This window comes from Carcharodon carcharias, chromosome 6, assembly GCF_017639515.1.
Source record: "Carcharodon carcharias isolate sCarCar2 chromosome 6, sCarCar2.pri, whole genome shotgun sequence".
NCBI lineage: Eukaryota > Metazoa > Chordata > Chondrichthyes > Lamniformes > Lamnidae > Carcharodon > Carcharodon carcharias.
In genome coordinates, this window is record NC_054472.1 from 87,055,438 (window position 1) to 87,072,554 (window position 17,117).

The 17,117-nt window shown below is 45.0% G+C and overlaps 1 protein-coding gene across 3 annotated transcripts in view; it reads right to left on the minus strand.

Moving 5' to 3' along the window:
• Positions 1-17,117, minus strand: part of prex2 (phosphatidylinositol-3,4,5-trisphosphate-dependent Rac exchange factor 2) — a 775,268-nt gene that overhangs the window by 450,184 nt on the left and 307,967 nt on the right. For all 3 annotated transcript variants that reach the window (XM_041190559.1, XM_041190558.1, XM_041190560.1), the window contains exon 7: positions 2,392-2,525. In XM_041190559.1, the coding sequence (XP_041046493.1) occupies positions 2,392-2,525 (134 nt within the window). The remainder of the gene's footprint in view (positions 1-2,391; positions 2,526-17,117) is intronic.

Here is a 17,117-nt window from a genome sequence, read left to right on the forward strand (position 1 = left end):
AACTGGGTATTTACAATATTGTCTCTAATGCTTCCTGTGTGACCAATTTCTCACTGGAACAAATCTTAAGAGTGCAGTAAATAAATGGCAAGCTGTTTGGCACTAGTGGAAAATGATGAAACTTTCAGAGATGGGGAACTAAAACTGGTTAGCTTTAAATAAAACTGAACTTTAATAAACTGAGTTTTACATTTATTTCTTGTTCTTTCCAGTTGAGTACAACTGTTCAGGATGGATTCACACCAAATATGATAGATATATTTCAGTCAGCTGGTCACTTCAATTATTTGTGAGCAATTAGTTGATGGATGATAAGGCAATGTTAAATAAACATTATTTGTACCAGTTCAAATAAAAGCAAAAACAATAAATGATTGTATATTACACATACACAATTGCAAACAAAACCTACCTGAAGAGAATTATATAAAACTTGTCAAACACAGAAATTGGACTTGAAAAGTGAGCACCAATGACTAAAATGATTTCAACCTAGGAAGTGGCGGCCGACCATCCAGCCCCCAAAGCGTAAGACCCAGGAAATTTTAACACTTAGGCTTCTTAATGATAGCACTAAACTGTCTCCTACTATAAGGTAACAGAAATGACAGCAACACTAAATGGACATCAGTGGGACCCAAGGGACTAATTCCCAGCATACAGTAGGGACGGAGTGGAGGAAGGAGATACCAAATAGGTGTTGGTGCTGGGAGGGAGAGAGAAAGCTAGAGCTGCGGATGTCTAAAGATTCCATGCAGGAACTGGAGGAGTACTCTTGCTCCTCCTAATCTAAAGGAATCCTCACAGAAATTTAAAGAAAACCTTGCTTGGCTTCTTATGGTCACTCGATTGCTTCCACTGATGGTCTTGGTGCCATGCAGGCCTTCGATTTCCAGAGTTAAAATGATGACATGACACCAATGATATGAATGGGCTATGATTTCATCAAATAGTGCAATGTGATCTTTTATGTCCACCTTAGCTAGCAGACAGGTCTCCATTTAATGTCTCATCCAAAAGATGGCACTTCCTACAGTGCAGCACTCCCTCACGACTACACTCTCTCAGTACTGCACTGGATTGTCAGCCTAGATCTTGTGTTTGAGTCTCTGGAGTGGGAATTGAACTTACAACCTTCTGACCCAAGGTGAGAGATACTGAACAATGGTTCATACCTGTCAAAGATGATAATGCACAAAGTCTGAGTTAGAAACCAGCTACAATCAAAGAAAATTGAATTTAAGTAGACACATGTACATACACACACAGGGGCCTCTAGAAAGAGATGGTAAAGAAATTATGTGAGAAAGTAACAACAGCACAAAGGGAAAATATGAGTAACTTTTATGAAATATGATTTGTTCACAACTTTGATTGTTATAAATGCCATATACTCAGTTGGATCAGAAAAAACTGAGAAGCAACACTGAGAAAATTAAATTAGTTGTGTGATTGGCTGATGTTGAAGCTTTAGCTGCTTTGCTGATCCATAATTCAAAAAACTGTGTTTAAGTTCTTATTTGGGCTGATGAGAAAATTGTACTATTTTTATTTTCTGGTGATAGATTTAATGTGAGGCCATAAAGATTCAACATGTGAGGCAAGATGAGCAAAACTTCAAACTAAACAGGAAGATGATGCATTTCAGGAAATATATTTGTATCTAACTTTGAAAAGTCTACATTACAAAGGCTTTCAAAGCAACTAAAATGATGCTTTGATTGTAACGAGTAATTAGAGAAACCATGACTCCTTCTATCAAAGGGAGTCAATCTAACCGAGCTGTTCAAAGTTATAAGGAATTTTGATAAGGTAAATAGAGAGGTTACTGATCAGTGAGTTCATAATTAGTGGATAAAAATTTAACACCTTTACCAAATAAAAATGAAGGGAAAGATCTGAAGATTTTTAAAAAATGCATACGTGTTGTCAGAATACAAAATGCCCCATCAAAACCACTGGCGAAAGGAGAATCCATAATAGTTTTTAAAGTTCACATAAATTTGATGGTGATGACCAGAGCAGACATTGACCCTGCCCCACTTGGGATACTGAAGTGGCCGCCTCAGCCTAAATATAGATTTCAAGCCCTTTTTGTAAAACCAGTAGAAACAGGACTGCTCCCCTGATTCCACAGTCACTGTCAACCCGTTCTCCCTCACCCACAACCCAACCCCTATTGCCTGCTCCAGCCCCAGCTTTTCGAACTTACACTGAGTCACTTCCAGCAAGGTATTCCACTACAGTGAACCATTTCAGTAGCTAACCCAATCAAGGACTCGCAAATCTTGCTTACACAGAACAGCCATTCTTAAATTATGTACCCCAATGTGAAGCATAATGCACATGAATGTATTTCCAAATCATAAATACAGAAGCTACAACACCCACCTATGCTTCTTTTTGCAGTATACCAGTAAGTTATCAAAGAGGAAGAAAACTCGTTCCTGGATGTTCCCAGCTGAAATTTTCAGCAAAATCCCTTGCATCAGCATTTCAGTGCATGAATCAGTTATGTTGGAACCCTAAAAAAATACAGAAAATTAAATTAAGAATGATTTTCAATAGCACTAATAATCTAATTAAAAAGTGCCCTTCATTCATAATGGCCTCATTTTAAAAACAAATGAATCGCCTCCATACTTCCTAATTTGCTTTTAAATAAAACTTAAGTGGGTAAATTTGCACAGAGATTCTCTTGCTGCTCTGCCATAACTTGGGCAGAAAAGCCAGGAAAATCCAAGAAAAATAGCACAGACACCGTGGGCAGAGTTTTCCGGCTGATGTGCGGGTGGCAAAGCCCACACGTCTGCGCTTAAAATGTCGCGCGCTGACTTCACGCGGGTGTGCCGACATCAGTGCACGGCATTGCGATATTTCGAACGCCGGGCGCACTCAGCAGCAGGATGCTCGCCCGCCATCAATCGAAGGGCTCATTAAGGCCCTTAATTTGCCAATTATGCAGGATTTTGAGGGGCCCGTACAAACTTCAGGTCGGCGCGTTGACCCAACAGGCAGGCAGGTAGGAGATATTTTAAGAAAACTCATTCAGTGTCGGGATATGAGGACTCAGAGGGGTTGTTCATGTTTTACATGAAGTTATAATTGATGAATGTGTTTAAAACTTGCCTGCGTGATTGTTAGTAGTTCTCATCGATGTCCAAGAGGTTTTTGTGTAATCTGAAACCAGTCTGCAGACAGTAATCTTTCTCAGGCCTGCAGCTTTCCGGAGGCCTCCAATTAGCCTGGGGCTATGGGTTCTGACCTCACCAATGGTGGCAGCTCCCCTGAGGAGGAGGGGAGGGATAGAATAAGGAGGAGGCCAGGACAGGAGAATCAGTCTCCAGGGGAGCCACCTTTGGGAGGCCAGGCGCAGGCACAAGGGGCACAGGGCCAAGAGGTTGCCCAAGGTGCAAGGGGCTGCAGAAGACGCCACTATCCTGCTGCCAGTGTATACAGGTGGCAAAGCAGCTACCTCAATATGACTGAGGTCCAGTGCTGAAGGAGGTTCCGACTCTCAAGGGAGACAGTCAACTATATCTGTCAGATGATTGGCCCTGAGGTCTCCCCTAACTGTGTGGGTGGACACCCCATGCCAGCGGCTCTGAAGGTCACAGCTGCTCTCCACTTCTATGCCTCTGGCTCCTTCCAGGGCTCACTGCGTGATCTTTGAGGTGTCTCCCCACCAGCTGTCCACATTTATGTCAAGCAGGTCACAGACGCTCTGTTCAGATGGGTATCCACCTTCATCCATTTCCACTGCAACCAGGCAATTCAGGCACAGTGAGCCAGAGGCTTCGCGGCCATTGCTGGCTTCCTCCGTGTTCAGGGTGCTACAGACTGTACACATGTGGCCATCAAGGTGCCAATAGGTGAGCCCGGTGCCTTCATCAACAGGAAGGGCTTCCACTCCATGAACGTGCAGATAGTGTGTGATCATAGGATGCAGGTTTTACAATTCTGCGCAAGGTATCCAGGCAGCTGCCACAACGCCTACATCCTCAGATGCTCCCAGGGGCTGGAGCTCTTCAGTGCTCCGGCTTGGCTCGATGGATGGCTGCTGGCTGACAAGGGCTATCCCCTGCGAAGGTGGCTCATGACGCCTCTCCACCATCCAAGAACAGAAGCTGAGCAGCGGTACAATAGGAGCCATGGCACCACAAGGGCTGTGGTGGAGAGAGTCATTGGTCTTCTCAAGATGCGCTTCCATTGCCTGGACTGCTCAGGGGGCGCACTCCAGTACCCCCCAGATCGCGTCTCTCTGATAGTAGTGGTCTGCTGCGCTCTGCACAATATTGGCTGGAAAGGGGGGATGAGGTTGACGATGAAGACCTTGATGCCCTGAATGAGGCTGCACATGATGAATCCAGCAGTGCCTCAGAGGATGAGGAAGCACAGGGCGATGATGAGGGGCAGAACGATGACCCGCATTTACACCAAGGAGGCAGGGACACCCGCGAAAGTTTAATCCAAAGCACCTTCAGCTAGCTCCACACACATGGATCAGCAGGAACAGCATTGCCTGGAACTTCCACATGTGGCACTTAGGTACTACATCTTCCACCTGTTCAGCTGCAAATAAGGGCTTAGTACAGAAACATCAATGTCCACTCAAGCACTCATGATAAATATGTGAAAAAGAAAAATGCACCACAAACAAAAGACCCTCAGCCATGGTTGCAAAGGTGGACTTTATTTTGTCCAAAAGAAAAGCACACAGCACTTTTTTACGATCACAAAAATATGGGTCCCTATTCTAAGGCCAACACAAAATCACCAGTGACATATCCGTGGAGTGCCTAAGATGCCTTATGTTTATGTTTTCGGGTGCTACATCTAGGTGCCACCCCATTGCTCGGAGTGGTTTGAGAGACAGCCTGCTGACTCTGCTGTCCTGTTGGCCTCGATGACCTTGGCGGGCGTCCTCTGGCCCGTGAAGCCTGTGATGGTCCCGTCTGGGAGGGCGTGGCCTGTTCCAGGGCTGGCACCTCCCCAGTTGTCGCAGCCTCAACTGAAGAAATGTTGACTGGCAGAGGGGCAGAGGAGCTGCTGCCCTCATCTGGAGTGCCCTGAGAGGAGCTCACAGCGACAACAAGCTGCTGCTGCGCTGATGTGAGGTACCTTTCAACCTCCCTGCTCACCGCAGATGCATGGGCACCGAGGGCCGACGCTTGGTGCCCACAACATCTCCCACATTGGGAATGACTACCCGTGGCCAGTACGCTGTGAGGGCTTGCAGGTCAGAGCATATTCCAATCATGAAATGTTCCATTCGATTGAAGCCCTTCTCTGTGAGAGTCACCAATCTCTCATTGGAGAAAGCCTGAAGCTCTGCCCTGAGAGCCAAACCTTCACGTGCACTCTGCCTGGACTCCTCCATCGCAGTGAGCAACTGAAGCATTCTCTCAAGCAACCCTGCCAGATGCAAATGCACTTCCTGCTGCCTGTCCTGCAGCTGCTCCATTGGGGGCAACTCCAGAGGCACGTCATTAGTGCCGGACTCAGCATGTGCCTCGTCCCCTGCAGCCTTCCAGCTGCTGGAGTCATCAGCATTTTCTGCCCCTACCATCTCCTCCAGCGATTGTGATGTGCCCTTGCCACTGTGACCCGGGACACTCGCCGACGGTAAAGTCCCCACCGAGGTGTGTGTATCTGCACTGGTGCCTGGCTGGCTGAAATGATGTGCCGCAAGTTGCACATGTTGGCCCTCAGGTGTGGAGGGGGGGCTGCGGGGTCAAGGTGCGGGTCACTCTGGTGGTGATGCTGAAATTAACAACAAGGACAGTGTATCAGTTAGCGTTCATTCAATTCAATGTTTCATCCCTTCCCCCCATCGCCCCCAGTCTCATAAGTCGCTCACCCTTCAAGACCCTAAGGAGACAAACATTGGTGAGGTGAAGAGTCAAGACGAGCCCCAACCATTAAACGCACATGCAGACAGGCTGGTCAGATGGCCTCAGGAATGCCACATGGCGTGTTATGAACTATAGGATGGAGAGAGTGCAGAGGTACCTGACCTGGATGCATTGTGGCCTGGATAGTTGCGGGGCTGAGGAAACATCAAAACATCACAAACAGGAGCGACGTTTGCTGTGGATCACAGGAGATTGAGAGGTTACATTATTGACCTTCATTCCGTAAGGAGGGGCATAGACTGGGTGGGCAGAAGGCGACATTTCCCCTTGGCGCAGGGACGAGTAACGTGGTGGCATTTATTTAAGTTGAGTGCCATGAGGTTCACAGCTGAGATGCTGAGGACGTTTTGGACAGAGTAATGTGGGCGCACTGGCTGAAAGGGTGCAGGAGGTCCCAAACCTCCTCAGATGTAATAACTGTTTGGCTGTGCAGCAGCAATCCAATGGTGTGTTAAACCTTGGTGATTGGGGTCACAAATGGGATAAGGTGAGTTTGGAAGGTGGTGTAGATCTGAATCCTCAAGGGGACGAAGGCCCCTCCAGGCCCCCCACACGTCAGAATGTCTCAGTTTGTGAGTGAGTAGTGTTACAGCATTAACGATTGCAGCACCCATCAGTGTTTTGGATGGTGGGCACACAGAGTGGATGGGACTGTGGACCTCAAATACCTGCCTGCTGGACCCCAGCCTCACCGCCCCCGGCCACCCTGGCCTCTTGACTCCTGCCCAGCTCCAAGGCCTGCCCTTCAAAAGGCGTGAGGCGCTGCAGGAGGGCGTGCCCACCTTCAGTCCTCTGGCACTCCCAGGCATTGTGGTGACTTTTTGCCTGCAAAACAGAGAAGAGGATTTATTAGGGCTGCTCACTCATGTAGTCTGCACACGCACGCCACACCCCAACCACAGTGGCCCATCTGAGGCCTCCAGCAGCTCCTGTCCACACTACTGGTGATCGGTCCCCAGAAGATAGTACGGCTGGTCCCTACCCCCTCCCCCAACGGCCACCTTGGACACATTCGGCGTCCATCACTTTGAATAGCACATGGGTCTTGGCACCCATGGCAAGGAGGCGCAACTTGGTGGCACTTGCTCAAAACAGCTTGAGGCATCCCTTGTACCATCTCATCAGCATCAATATGACATGTGTTGGAGTTCTGAGTATGTGTCGTGCGGCCTCCCCTGCAGGTTGCCCCCAGACTACTCAAAAGCCACAAACACCAACATATGCTGCGGGGAGAACCCTTCTTCTCCTCAACCAATAAGGCTGATGTAAGCATTGTCAGTACCTATTTGCCCACCCAGCATGCGCCAGATGCCCTATGCAGTAACGACAGCAAAACATGGTTGGGGGGGGGGCTCAAAGGCTAAGGCTGCCTTTTGGGTCAAAAGGCCAAGACAGATATGGTACTCAACCGTCCAGAACGCAGCAAATAATTGAATCTTTTCCTGCATTGGGTGCCACTGCGCCACACATCATCATTGGCGCTTACAGTGTCGCCCACCTCCTCCCACGCCTGGCTGGTGACATGGGGGGCCCTCCTCCTCCCATCCTCCGGATACAGAAGGTGCCGACGGATGCCCACCTCTTGCAGGAGGACAGCAAGGCATGCATCTGAAAATCAGGGACCACTGTGGCCCCCCCACTGGTCTCTCTTGCAGCTTGCCCCTGTCCTCCTGCTCTCCACTCGGACCTCCCTCTCTCCACGAGTGGCCATGATGCACTGCCTCAAGCAGGCTACCTGGCCACTCTTTATGCAGGCTGATGGCTCCCCATTGGAACCGGCAGTCTGAGGCCGCCCGCCCCCACAACTATTTTCCTGTTCTTCACGGGAGTTGCTTACCCGCGGGGCGAGCCTTAATTGGCCTGCCTGTGGAAAATGGCGGTGCGGCCCATTTCTCCGGCAGCAATCGGCCACCCACCCGCTGCCGAGTCGGGTGGGCGGGCAAACGGAAAATTCTGGTCTATTTGTGCCAGAGACCACCCAGAGAATCCCCACAGAAATTCACCCCAAAATGTAAAATTAACATCTTATACTATTTGTTATTTCTGAAAATAGCAATCTAAGAAATAGCAAAAAACTTGCTTGGTTTCATCTCTTTCTTATTTACATAGGAAAGCAGGAAATTATATTTTATGCATGCACACCATTTCTTATAATTGCATTTTCTTTACCTCAGTGTACAATTCACCATGACACTTCAATCCATTTTAACAAGCAAAATTCATAACCTTTAACCAAGCTGTTGGGAAGGATGAAAATAAATGCTTTTCTTTCTCCTTATATAGTCAAGGAAATTAATACTGAATTATAATTACTTTCTAACTGTTGTCATGTTTCCAGGCATTTCATTATAGTATGAAATCCATATTTTACTTACTGAAAAGATACCAGTTGATCTCCTGTAGCATCTTTAAAAATGTTGGCTGGAATTTTATCAGCCCTTTGCAGATAGCCTGGGAGGTGGGAGAGATGGTAAGTTGGTGGTGGAAGGCATCAGGAGGGGAGCGGCTCTGTCGCCCACTTACCAGAGGCTGGCAGCCAATTAATACAATTAATTGGCCTATTAACAGCCATTTTATGACCTTACTGGCATTTTATCAGCTTAGGAGCAGCCACCCCACAATTTGTGAGGATTCCACCACCTTTGTCAAGGCATCCACCCAGCAACCTGCCAGCAGAGGGTTGGTGGGGGGGAATGGGGTGGTGAAGTCTCCTTTTCTGGAGGCTTGATGACCCACAGAAGAGCCCACCAGCGGATCTTTTTGTATGAACAGAAACAAGGTGTTTGGGGATAAGTCAAGACAGTGAAATTGATACAGAAGTTCAGCTGTAATCTTGTTGAATGGGGGATCAGGCTCACAGGGCTATGTGGTCTACTCCCACTCCTATTCTTATGTTCTGAGATGAGAGGTAAGAGGCACATGGAGCTTCAGCCAAGAAGAAACAATAGTTTTCTAATGCAGTGAGTCCCAGTTATCCTGTTTTAAGTTGTTCAGCTTTAACACCAGTCAATTAACAAGGCTAGTATTTGCATTTAGCATTGGGAGTTTTCTTTTAATATCATTTCGGGCTGGATCAGATGTAGGATCCCTCTCGCCGACTTCCCTCTTGCCAATTCTCTCACTCGCTGCTGATCCTCCCTCTTCCTTCTCATCGATTTTCCCAGTTGCTGCCTATCCTTGCTCTCACCGATTTTCCTGGTGCTGCTGATCCTCCCTTGTGCTGACCCTTCCAGTCAATGCCAATCCTCCCTCTTGCCAACCCTCTCAGTTGCTGTCATCCCCCCTCTCGCCAACCATCCGAGTAGCTGCCAATCCTCCATCTCACCTCTGACCCTCTATACATATTTCCTATTATACAATCTTTAACATACTCCATATTCCCCCATCTTGAAAACAAAACAAAGATAAGGTTACAACATGAAAATTTCCATGTTCTCATAATCCATAACACAAGGTGTCTCTCTTCAAAGATATCCAACAACATCTTTGGACAAGCAGTTCTTTTTGTGAAACAATCCGACAACTGATGTCTTGTGCGACCCATTTTATTTTGAAATCTCCTTCCTTTCCAACATCTCCTTTATATTCGCAAGATCAATCCTCAACCTCTTTTCCATAACACTGTTTGTCGAATGGATATTGGCTCAGAGCAAATGGTTGTCTATATAGCAATCTATAGGCACATTTTTCCCCGGTTGCCCTTTATAAAGGAGTTCCTTTAAAATACTCAATAAATACATAACCATATCTGTTGCTTCTACCAGTGCAAGTGTCTCTGCAGCTAAAAAGCTTTTTAAGTACTCTCTTTATTTTCTTCGATTCCCAAGCTCATGGACAACGTTTATCGTTTCTTCCCACAAAAAATATAATGAGTCCTGCTGTACTGGAATAACCATCAGTAAGGTTAGCATGTGAGGCACCACTAAAAATGACCAAGTTCATCCCTTCTGGGTCACCTAGACCAGTAAATATGAGTGTACATTCTTCTAAACTTAATTTCTTCAATGTCTTATTTGCTTTTAGCACTTCCCCAACAGTAGCATATTTCAAAATGGTGCTCAATTCTAATACATCATAGCGTGCATATTTTTTGTGCAAAACCAGTTTAATTGCCCAATTAAGTTTCTTAATTGATCTACTTCTTCCTTCCTTGGTTGTACAGTCTTCTTTCTGTGAGTATCTGGCCCAATTTATCAGGATCCTATTAGCATTCTCTAGGTAAGACTGCTGAGTTAGAGTTATTCCCAACTTACCTGCCTAACGTCCAACCCTATATCATAAAATGCTCCAGAAGCCCGACTTCCAACTTTGAATTCCTTTATAATTTTATTTATCACAAATATAGATATATTATATCTTCCTGCAGGTCTAAGTGATGCAAGAAAGGGTTAGCATCCCTCACAGGTGGACTCACCACACTCTTTAGAGTGGCTCACCCTGTATTGGTCCTCACCCTCAGCTCTCACCTGTGGTTCCAAGAGAGTGTTAACATGTGACAGTGGCCACACCCCAGTAAACTGCTTCAACGGGCAGGCCAAACCAGTTGAGGGTAGACATCAGGTCTCCTGCCCTCGGTGACTTTGGAATTTGTCTACCCTGGCACGTAAAGACTGATTCTGGCAGACTGGGTAGATGAGACCAACCTGAGGTACAACAGTCTTAAAGGTAGGCCAACAGTGTGTTGTGTTACAGGTAGAGCTCGACAAAATACAGACTATGTCTTGATCACCTACTGCATCCGGATCCATCTCCAGCCATCCAAGCTCGTCTTGCCAATGGACCAAGATAGGTCAGAATGACAGAGCGAAGGTGATGATGCGCAACTCTCCCTCAGTATAATCCAATTCAGGCGCAATTCATGTTCATTATCTTTCTAGCACCTGTGGCAATGAGCAAGTGACATAGCAGCAGATGTGAACTTACCGGTAACTGTAGCCATTAACTCGCACACAGGCTGCTCAAGCCATAGAGTATTTTTCCACCAGCAGGACAAAGAAGTGGAACTCAGCAGCTCCCTGAGCGACTGAACAACCCTTTTCACAACCACAGTGCTTACCTCCTAGTATGAAGAAAGGGCTAGAAAAGATGCCTGAGCATTTTCCACTTCACTTCCCTAGCCAGCCAGGCCACAACAGGCAAGGATTCCATCAATGCAGTCTTAAGTCAATCTCAAAAAAGAAAATAATGGTGACACTAGTCACCATTGGCACATGGAATGTACGCACCCTCATGGACAACCCCACAGCTGACAGACCTGAGAAAAGAACTGCTCTTGTCAGTAGACAGTTGGCTAGGTACAATGCCCAGATTGCAGCCCTCAATGAGACTCTTCTACTGAGGAGGGTCAGCTCAAGGAAAGCAGCGCAGGTTATACATTCCTTTGGAGTAGCCATGGAAAAGAAGAATAGAGTGAAAGTGGCATAGGCTTTGCTGTCATGAACTATCTCACCAGTAAGTTGATTTCCGCTCCCTAATCACAACAAGACACCTTGGATGCACCGCTATTCATTGACATCTAATCGACTATGTCATCACCAGGCAGATGAACAGGCAAGATGTAGGCACTGACTGCTGGACTGACCACTATCTTATCATTTCAAAGTTAAACATCAAGTTCAAATCCCCCTAGATGTCCTCAGAGCGTTAAGGTCCAGAAGCATCTTAATGTCTCAAGGTTCAAACAGGTAGTCATGGGGAATCTCTCCCAGAGAAGCTCAAGAGTCATCAGTGTACAGCAAAAATGGACACTCACTGCATTGAGGATGACTGGGCAACCTGCAGGGATATCGTGTACTCCACTGCTCTAAAGGCCATTGGCCCTACCTGTCATAAGCATCAGGAATAGTTCGATGAAAACAAGAGGTAATCCAGAAACTACTGGAGGGGAAACACCGCCTCTAGAGGGTTTACCTCAATGACAAGCCTTCACTATCCAAACACAATGTCTACCAAAACATTCATAGCACTGTCCAAGGCAAGCTCAGAGAGGTGCAAGACATTTCGCTAAATAAGAAAGCAAACCTCTGTCATATTCTGACTCCAAAGACTGGAAGAGATTCCACAATGCTCTGAAATCCATCTGCAGGCCCCAATCTACTGGTTCATCACCAATCCTCAATGCCAACAGGTCCACACTGCTCACAGACAAAGCCCAAATTCTAAGAGGTTGGGCAAAGCACCTTAACGGCTTCTAAATTGGCTTTCATCTATCAATGGAGAAGAGGTCAACAGGCTGTCATTGACTATTTTCTTAATGACCCTCCCACCCTGTTAGGAACAATGAAAGCAATCAAAGCCCTGTCTTACTGCAAAGCTCCAGAAGCTGATGCCATCCCAGCTGAGGTCTACAAGGCTGAACAAGAAGCCCACTGAACTCTTCCTGTCTATTTGGGAACAAGGAACCATCCAGCAAGAACACAAAGATATCTCCAATACCTCTACTGTCCACATATACAAGCGGAAAGGAACTCAAAGCTTGCTACAATCATAGAGGAACCTCACTTCTCTCCATCACCAGTAAAATCCTTGCCAGAATCCTTCTGAACCACTTGGTGCAACATCTCAATCAGGATCTGCTGCCAAAGAGTCAATACAGTTTCAGAAAAGGCTGAGGAACCACTGATACGATGTTTGCAGTTGGACAGCTCCAGGAGAAATGTCAAGAGCTGAACATGGGCCTCTACACTATGTTAGTTGACCTGACCAAGCCTTTGGCATAATGATCTGTGAGGGCCTTTGGAAGGTAATGGAGAAATTCTGCTGCCATGAGAAATTTGTCACAATAGTTTGACTGTTCCATGACAGCATGCTTGTGCTTATCCTGGATGATGGTGAGTCTTCTGACCCATTCGCAGTCACTAACGGAGTTAAAGAGGGCTGCATGCTAGCCCCAGCTCTCTTCAACATTTTCTTTGATGATGGTGATCCTTGCATCAAAATCAGATATCAGATGGACAAGGAGCTGCTTAATCGGAGATGATTTTGGGAAAAGACTAAAGTCGCCAAGGGCATATTTCACAATTAGCCATATGGCTGTGCACTAACTGCTGGTTCAGAGTGGGAGGCGCAAAGTAACATTGACTTGTTCTCCAATGCGTGGGACAACTTTGGCCTCACAATCAGAATGAAAAAAACTGAAGTAATGTCGCAACCCACTCCAGGAAAGCCCTATCTTGGGACCGAGGTTTCAGTCCATGACCAAAACCTGTCAGCAGTGGATAAGTTCACTTATCTCGCTAGCACACTCTCTTGGGCTGAATATATTGATGACAAGATACAGGCAAGAATTTCCAAAGCAAGTGTAGCCTTCAGCAGACTTCAAACATGAGTGTGGGAATGAAGAGAAGTAAGTCTGCCTACCAAACTGAAAGTCTATTCTGCCCACTCTGCTCTACACATGTTAAACTTGGATGTGCACCAGGGAGGCATGCTAAGGAGCTCAACCACTTTCATTTGAGTTACCTTCAGAAGCTTCTGAAAGTAGGATGTCAGGATAAAATACCAGACACTAAGGTGTTCATCCAAGTTGGCATGTCAAGGTGCTGCTGCTGCTGCTTGTATCTACTCCTACCAGGAGATCTGCTATCATGGTATGTCACGCTCATCTGTCTTGTGCTATCTTTACGCATCCACTGTTGCTCATCTGCAACCACTCAGTGGCATCCATTATCCAACATTGACCCCACCCACTCCTTCCCCCCACCCCGCTGCCCTCCACCCAACCCTCCAGAAGAGATCTCTGCAGGCCTTCAGCTTTGATCAAGTTGCTGAAATACTGGCACCTTCTCCTCTGGGTGACACCCCTCAGTGTTCTTTTAGTTCTTGCAATTTCAAGCACCTCCTCAATAATCTCATGGTCTGCACGTGGAACCCTTAGCACATATCTCAGCATCCACAACCCAAAGCCCTCCACTTTCCTCCAAAGGTCCTATTTATTGTCCAGGTTTCTAAAACACACAGGAAAGTAGATAGAATGTAGCATTCCATAGGTTCCTTCCTTGTTACAAGCATCAGCCGCCTTCTTGCTAACACATCCTTCATCTTCACAATATTACCCCTGGCTATCTCCATCCCTTTTCTAATCTCAGCATCACATCCACCACCCTCTGCCAGCACCCATCCCAAATAGACAAACCCAACCTGTTCTAGTGTGACACCATCCACCCCAATCCCACTTCAGTTCCCACCCGACCCCTCCCACTCCCACCATTGCCCCATCCCTCCATCCAAGCATCCACACCATATTGAGCCAGTCACAAATGAACTGGGCTGGTCATGTAGCCAGAATTCCTGACATTCATTTACCAAGCAGAGCCTGAGTCTTGGGTGCACTCCCATGGCGATCAAATGAAGTGCTACCAGAACACTCTGAAGGCTTCACTTATGAGTTTTAACATTGACTCTGAGTCCTGGGAGAAGCTGGCCCAGGAACACTGCACCTGGTGCAACCAAGTAAAAACAGTGCTGCCTCCTCCTCCAAGCACATGTCAGAGCTAGAGAGAAAATGCAAGGAGAGGAAATCTACTCAGTCATCTGAGGTATCATGTCCTATTTACAGCAGAACCTTCCGCATGCAGATTGGCCTTAGCAGCCTCATGCATACCCACCAGAACCCTTCCAAACTCTACCAAACACTCCAGAAAATGGGCATCTTTGCTTCAAAGGACAAAAAAGACAAGGTCATCCTGCAATCTTCAACAATACTCTTTGCAGTTGTTATTCCTTCAGTTTATCCCAGCAGAACCTGGATAACATTCCGTCTTCAGCTAATAAATTATAGATAACATTTGGGCTAAAACCACCTTTCCTTAACCTTCTACTATTGTGCAAGTCCTTCAACATCAATATCTTAGGAGTCACCAACTTTAATGTCTGAGATCAGCATCAAAGATCTCAGAAACGTCTCCAGCTCATTTCGGTATAGAACCATCACCTACAAAATCATTATCCGGGGAATGTGCTCCTCCCATTGATCTTGTTGAGGACCTACGATGGGTGCATTTAAAGAAGACTACTGCCTGTTTTGGCTAGGAACATTTGCCATTTGTTTAAGGCTCATTTAAAAATCAAATCAGGATGGCATTTGGTGGGACTGTTAAAAACAAATTCTGTTTGCCTATTGCTTCATTTCCCAATGTTAACACAGTGATCGGCATTTAAAAATCATTAACTTCTCCCTTTTGCTTTTTGTGAGAAAAATGAAAGATATCCTCTTCATCTTCCATCGAAATAGTTGTGACAGAGAATATTGGCTCTTTTAAGTAAATAATAGAGATGAACCTGAAGCAGATTAAAGGTGCTATTATAAAATTTGTCTTTTTTAATGTTTTTTTCATGTCCTGTAGCTTATTTTAAATCATGGGCATTTAATATGTAGCAGGAAATGTGGCAAATGGCACGTCTTTATAAGAAGATTTTGAGGAAACTTCTAATTTTTGATACATTTTTACACAGCTAGTGTGGAATAATCCAGTGGGTATTAAAAATTCACCATAGATCCTTAAAAGTAATTGGTTAATAATAAATGCGACTTATTCTTTAATGCTTGTCTCTTCCCACTTACTTTTATATTCTTTGATATGTAGTCTCTAATAAACACTTATGCATGAAAAATACTATAAAAATGTAAAATTCAACTGATCTTATGGAAAACGTGTTTTACTAAGTTATTTGAAATCAACTGTACTACATAAAAAGCTCTTTCAAGATTTTAATCTATCTCTGTAGTGGCTCCAGACCATGCTCTGGTTTTAATTTGACTTCTTTGAAAAATTATCTGTTTCTTTATAGGTCTGAGGATTTGTTAACCACACTTTTTATGCTGGGAACTATTTTCAACTGACCATTACATTCTATTTGGCCACAAAGTCATTCAATTAAGCACACTGTTGGCTTACTGGTCCCCCAAAAGCCCATTCTCCTGCTATTCACATTTATTGTTCTTCTCACTGAATTGCCATGTGCTACACTTCAGCATCTACTGAATTCACTTTCTGTGTCTTTACGCTGATTTTTTTTGTGATTCTGCACATCAACTATAAGCAGCATTTTCGAAGAGTCTTTGTGGCAGCAAAAACTATCTCTGATCAGCTGATTACAACATTTACTCAAACACTCTTAGGTTAAAAGTTCAATGTAATTATAAATCCTAAAAAACAGGCAAGAAAGAAAATAACTTATACAGATGGCACTCATTATTATTACATACGGCTAATGTCAAAAGGTCAGTGAGGCACTAATTGATTCAATGCAAAAGTCCCCCTCCACTAACAGCACTGTGTTACTATCTAACAATTTTCTTATTAACTAAATAATTGGCTACTAAAATGTAATTTTGATGTTGGTAATGTAGATGTCCACCATTTGTTTTATTAGCTTAGACTATTCTGGTGTGTGTGCACATACAATAACTTAGGGAGCTTGGCCTAAATAGCCAAGTGGTTATGGTACTGGGTTTGTAACCCCAAGATCAAAAGTTCAAATCTCACAATGGCAAACTATGAAACAATGTAACTTCATCTGAAACAGATGGAAACGGGTTTGTACTCGAAAGAGTTACAATAACTTAGGAATCTACAGGGCCAAAAAAAAGACAATTGCAAAGAATCTGTCAAACTCATAGTCCAAAATAATACCAAACTATACCATATTCAGATTCTTCAAATCTTGTTTTTTCACAAAATATTATTCAGCACTAGGCACAGCTACCTCCACCATCTCCCTGAGCAGTCTCACATATTCACCATCTTCGAGTGAAGTAATTACGGTAAATCCATCTTTTATACCTGTGTGCATCTCCAATTTATTAAGATTTGGTTTAACTACACCCCTAATTCTTGAAAACCTTGACAAGTTTCCCCGAGTCTTCTCTTTGATATAAAATAACAAATTTATTTAACATCTTGCAAGAGCTCAAATGACAAGTGCCAAATCACCAATATTAGTTAGTCATCTATTTCTCTAACTTCTCCAAAGCCAGATGCCTTCAGCCTCGCACAGAAAATAGAACCTACAACATACCAGCTGTAATACTGAAGTCATGTGCCCTAAAACTAGCCATGCCTCTAGCCAAGCTGTTACAATACAGCTACATCAGTAGCATCTAACCAACAAGGTAGAAAATTGGTCAGGTATGTCCTGTCCAAAAAAATCAGGAGAAATCCAACCCCTTCAATTACTGCCCTATCAGCTTACTATCAGCTA